Here is a 6,000-nt window from a genome sequence, read left to right as displayed (position 1 = left end):
CTTCAGGCAGACAGCAGGCAGCACCTTCTTCCTCTGCTCAAGTAATTTAAGCCAGTAGTGAAACATTCCTTCAAGGAAGCTCCTGCAGCTTCAGGTTCGTGTGGCCAGTTGGCAGTGGAGCCTGGGTGTGCATTTATATTTACACTTCCACTGTTTACATCACTTATGGGGGGCTTCATTGTGCTTCTGTGGCAAAACTGATCTCTGTTTTGGGCACTTGCCCTCCAATCACTCACAAAAATCACCCAATCTGCAGCTGATCCCCTACTTCATCCCACCTTTCTGTTTCCTGCTGTTTCCCTGGTTTTGGTCCCTCCAGCCCTACTTTCTCTCAGACCTTCACAAAAAACCTTCAGCACCACAAAACTGTCCTGCCAGATGTCTCAGCCTGGCCAGAGTTGCCCTTGGCATCCTTCAGCATTTAAAAGCACTCTATTAAAACCAGAGCAAGACACTCAGATGGGGTCATTCCCTTCCTTTAGGCAGTGGAAGGCAGCAGCTGCTGGAGGAGGTGGGAGGCCAGGGCCCCATAAATGAGGACAGGGTTTAGCAATGGGACACAGAGTGAGCTAATGAACAATTAAGTCAGAAGCTTTCACTGGAAAGCCATTTCCACCTCCAACAACTCCACATTCCCTGACCCAGCTGGACATTCCCTGATCCCCAGGTCCTGGATCATTGATGTCACCCATGGCCACTGTGGGGCATCCCCAGCTCCATCCCACTGCCCATCAAGCACAGCAGCTGGCACAGCTCCATGGGGCTGCTGGGTCATCTGGGGAAGTGGCTTTCCAGTGATTGCTCGGGGAACTTTGCTTATGGCTCCCCAACCCCAGCAATTTGGAAGTGAAGGCAGGGGCTGGTGTGGGAGCACTCCCTGAAAGCCTGGGGAAGCTGTTGGTGGTGCAGACTCCTGCCCCTGTGCCCGTCTGCTGATCTCCACACTAAAGACATTTACTGTACATGTCTGCCACCAGGGAAAGCCGCTGTCCGCCACTCAGCTCTGTTACTGGAAGAGCAGCAGCGGCATTTGTCCTGCTCTCAATATTGCGTTTCCAGGACGTGCTCTGTGGCTTTTGAAATCCTCCTCCCAACTCCCCACATCCCCCCTGGCCAATTAGGGAGGATGCTGGTGGGGGTGACGGCCCCCTCCCCCGTGTGGCAGTGCTGCGCCGAGGGACTGGCGCCGAGCGGCGCGAACCGTCCCTTCTTGGCCTTGGGAAGCGCGGTTCACAAGCCAATGACAGAGGGATGAAATGCAAATATAGCATTTCTTGTAAAGTAAATTAAGCTAACAACGAGGTAACAAACCGCTGTTAATATTAGATTAACTTGTTTGGCAAGATATGAAATGGGGTGAGCTGGATTGCCGGTGGCGGAGTGCTCAATAGCGCTAACGCTGCTCAGGGAAGTATAACATCCCTCTGACAGACAGGGGCATGCTCCAAAAATAAAATAAATTAAGTCTGCAGGAAGAGCCAGAATCTGTGCAGCAATTACACCAGCATTAAAGATGAATGGAGACGAAGCCTAAGATTTTGATTGCCTTTAAACACTGGCTTGTTTTTTAATCTCAAAATCAGACTGTGCTGTGATCAGCCATTAGCCCCAACCGCAAAAAGAGAAAGAGACAGATGATCCTAGATTTTAACATCTCTAGTATGAACTTGAAATTCCTCTTTGATCTAAGATAAGGAGGCAAATGGCAGATAGTGCAGAAGTTAAAGCCAGTTGAGTGCAGTCGGCAGCTGGGGCTGACATTGGCAACGATGGAGGCTTGGGCAGAGGGGTCACCGGCAGTTGTGTCCTCAACGTGGGGACTGAGGCATGGGCTTAAATGTCATACTATATGCCAGTGGTCACTAAACTGATTAAGCAGTGGTTATCTTTAGCAGTAAAAAGGCTATCTGCTAATACTAAATTATTAGCGGCTAAAATGCCATTTACTCTGCTCTGATTCCTTGAATGAATATTTATGCCAAGTGATAACTATAACACCATCAAAAGGTTTCCGTGCTCTGCTCCGTAGAGTGGAAGCGATTATTCAACAGCAGGTCTGCACTCCAGCCCTTGTTTCTATTAAGCAAATTTGCAGTATTCAGACAAGAATTCATGATTGCATTGTCCTCCTGGGATTTTTATTTTTAAAGGTGACCCGCGGGTTGTGGCAGGTAGGCCCTGCCTGCTGTGTAGACACAGAAGAGAGGGATACAGATGCTGTACAATTTCTCCCTTGTATTTTTTCTTTTTAAAATATAAGACAATTGGTTATTTGCCCCACCCCATTCAGCACTTTGGGTTTCCTCCCATCCACCCCGTCTCCAGCTGGGGCTTTTGCACAAGCCAGCATAATGAAATTCCTGCTTAGGTGTCAGGAATCAGATCTACAGCAATGGTGACAAATCAAGAGGGTTGCCCATCAGAAATGAAGCCCCTGCACCCCAGCAGGGGAGCAGTGCCTGCATTTCACAGCAAGGCAAGTGAGGGGAGGCAATGGGAAGCCGCTGCTCCTGAGTCATGGCCCATGGTGTGACTTGAGGTACTTTTCTCTGAAGGACTCCGTTCTTAAACTGGTACAAAAACCCTCTTTAAGAATCTGAACTGAAATGGAACAGCCCTTCCAGCTTGTTTGGTGAGTGGTTTTGGTTTGGTTTTACTGCTCCCCTCCTCACCACAGGACAGCAGCCTTGCCCTGCCATTGTGTGCTGAATTGCAGCAAATCCCAGGGGCAGGCAGGCAGGGAGCCATCAATCCAGAGCACAGGCAGGGGCAGCGGCTGCCTGGCAGCCCATTTCAAAGCAAGGAATAGAAACATTTGGGCAACAAGCTGCTCCTTCCGTAGCCCCAGGGTGGCTGCCTCCAATAGTCTCTACAAAAAGAGCATCAACTCTACAGCTTCTCAAAAGACAACCTCCCCCCACCCCAAGAAGCACTAAAATGGAACAGCAGTTTAAACACCACATATCCATAGGCAGCTATAAGTGGCTCTCTAACTGCTATTCCATGTTTATGGGAATACAAAGGGATGAGGCCATGCATTTTATGCTGGGTGTCCCAACCCAAAACATCTGTTTGAGAAGAAAAATCACTCAATCAATCCACATGTCTGAGGTAGCTCTAGATGACAGGCAATATTTTGAAGCATGCTAAGTGTCTGGTGGTGCTTTGCTTCTGCTTAGCCATTATTCAGCACAGGTGTGTACATAAAAGCATTTCATGCAACAGGCAGAGCAGCACCAAGCTGCACTGCATCTGGCATTTGCAATTCAGAGAACACACACAAGCGACCCAGGACCAGCAACCAATTAAGTCACATCAGAAAAAAAAGTACTCGGTGTCTATTTATTAAAGGAAAGGGGGGTAAATCTAAGAAAAAGCAAGAAGACAAAATAAATAGAATTGCAGCCATCCTTTACAGCTACTGGTGCACTATATTAAAGTGACACTCACTATACAAAGAAATGTGTTTGATACAGTCCAGTGGGTTGCACATGAATTGCATAACCTTGAAAATCATTGCACAAAGCATCGCAGCAGGAACACAGTTCAGAATTTTTTTCTCCGGGAGATGCTTCAAATCTGATCGCTTTTATTGCGTGGGAGGTCAAAGCACCTGGCACGGAGTAAGCAAAAAGGGCTGGGAGCAGGGATCTGCTGCATCAGCGCCCGGGCACGTCCCAGCCCTGACATCAGCTCTCACAGCAGCTCTGACCTGGACAAGTGATGCCCCACGGGAAAATCCCACTGCCTAGCAAAGCTTTGGAATTAATATTCTGATCAATGCCCAGGCACCTGTTGGCAGGGCTTCAGGGAGCTGTTCCTTGCAGCCCAGACTGGAGCCACAGGCTCAGCCAGCCAGCAGGAATTCCATGGCAGTGCTCTGTCTGAATCCACAAGGATCCTCTCAGCCAGCAGCTCAGCAGGCACAGCCGCCTCGGTGGGACCCTGCCAGCGACGGTTCCCAGCCATCACCTGCCCCCAGCTCGTTCCCTCCCTTTATACAGGGAAGCAGGTGGCTGGATGGAAGTCTCCACAACTCTGCAGCGGCATTTTCCCCAGTTATTGTGAGAGAACCTGCCTCTGCTGTGATCCATGCAGTTTCCAGGGGATCTGTGTACACGTTTCCAATAGTCTGCTCAGCTAAAGCATGGGAAATACAGGCTTTTGCCACACAGGGAAGAAACCACAGCAAAGATGACCAGGAAACATTCATAATTTTTAATTCACACCAGTAATAAAATTGCATTACATTTTTCATAAAATAAATGTTCCAGTTTATATACAGAAAACAGACTGTACAGAGCCCTCCCCCAGACCCCAAAAACTCACAAACATACAGGCAATGCAGTGCTCAGCTAAGCAGGCACAACTGTACATCTAAAATTGTAACTGCTTTGTGTTGGGGGGGAAAAGTACTACAATGTATATAGTCCTCTCTGGACCAAGAATTAAAAAAATATTGCAGGCAAGCTGACAGACGCCCTCGCTGCTCGTGCGGCCAAGCGCCCATCCCACAGTGCTCCAGCGAAGCAGGGGCTGTTATTGAACCTGGGACTCGAAGCTCCCATTCAGCTGCCCTTCCTCATAGTCCATCTGACACAAGATCATGTTGTTCTTCAGGAAAAACTTGTCTCCCACGCAGAATCTGGAGGATGAAAAGAAAGGATTAGTGGGTGTGAGTATGAGCAGATGTTAGAACGGGGGGGATTTGAGGCAGTTTGGGTCCGAAGGCGATTCTGGTGAGCAGGGTTTGATTTCCAGCTCTGCCAGTGCTTCTCCCCTTGCCATCCCAGGGTTTTGCTCTCCCTTTCCCTGGCACATCCGTGCTTGGCTTCAGGCCACAGAGAGCAGCTTGGGGAGCAGGTCCCACTCTCTGCAGGGTCCCGTGCCAGCTGCAGGAGGAGGCTGGGAGCAGTTAAGGGATTTGTCCCTGCAGACAAGAGATGTTGGCTCTCCAACCAGGAAATCAAGCGGGCAATATTACACTGAGCCTATTTCAAGTTTTTGCTGGTATCCACATTTCCACAGTTCCCTCGGGTGAAGCAGTATTTACACTAATTTCCAGGCAAGGACTGGCTATTAAGTCCTCCCTCACCCCCTTGTGTACAGTGCTGAACAATAAATAGAAATTTCTCGGTGGCTGGACTCCTAACCTTTATCTTCATTGAGCGAAGGGCACTGCTCTCTATATACCATGTAAATTGTTCTGTTTGTCTTGAAGTTGACAGAGAAGCTTGTGATATTTAACAATTTTATTTGACCATTAAGGTCAAAAAAGTTCCACATATAAGATCGGAGAGGTGTGAATTGACAGCCAATAGCTTTTTCCACCCTGCCTGCTTGCTCAGGAATCAGAAACTAATCTTTACTTCTTAAGATAACAAATAATGTTCTCTGCACCCAGTTCAGGGGCTGTTTTCTGTCCATCATGCTGGCAGGACAATGACAGACCAGAGCACAGGCTGCCCCAAGAGCTGAGTCTGAAATCAGCCAAAGATCCCTGAAGCAAAGGGACAACCTGGGTCAGGCACTGTGCCTCAAGGCAGCTCTGCACTGAAAGGAAGGGGTAGGTACCAGCCTCTGGCGAGGCCAAGTATCTGCAGGGCTTTGAAGGAAGATCATTGGAGGTGACCCCATCCTCAGGAGACTTAGCAGACCTCAAAATTCCCATTTCCCCTGCTCCCAGGCAGAGCTTTGGCACTGCCTACCCCTTGTCTAAAGTGCTTTCATCATCTGTAACTCAGGCAGCTTCAGGCAGAGAATCTCCATAAAACAGAGTATTTTCTGCTAAAAGAATAGGACTAATAATTTAAAGCTCCTTTATAGGCCCAACCCAGGCACAAGATTTCTACATTTTGACACCTGCAAATAGGCTGATGTATTTGCCAAGTTGGTACAGAGGGAACTGGGCATAGGTTCACACTTTATAGGATTTCATTGAAGACCTTCCATCTTCTGTGGCAGGCGCTCTAGTAGTTCTGAAATTCAACCTTTTCTATA

General features: G+C 48.5%; 1 protein-coding gene across 2 annotated transcripts in view; it reads right to left on the bottom strand.

Annotated features, from left to right (window-relative positions):
- Positions 1-4,198: 4,198 nt before the first annotated feature.
- Positions 4,199-6,000, bottom strand: part of LMO1 (LIM domain only 1) — a 60,134-nt gene continuing 58,332 nt past the window's right edge. For both annotated transcript variants that reach the window (XM_058846843.1, XM_058846851.1), the window contains one exon: positions 4,199-4,645. In XM_058846843.1, coding sequence (XP_058702826.1) covers positions 4,540-4,645 — 106 coding nt within the window. In that variant the 3' untranslated portion in view covers positions 4,199-4,539. The remainder of the gene's footprint in view (positions 4,646-6,000) is intronic.

This window comes from Poecile atricapillus, chromosome 1 (assembly GCF_030490865.1).
Source record: "Poecile atricapillus isolate bPoeAtr1 chromosome 1, bPoeAtr1.hap1, whole genome shotgun sequence".
NCBI lineage: Eukaryota > Metazoa > Chordata > Aves > Passeriformes > Paridae > Poecile > Poecile atricapillus.
Note: the sequence above shows the minus strand (reverse complement) of the source record. Positions and strands in the feature narration are given on the sequence as shown.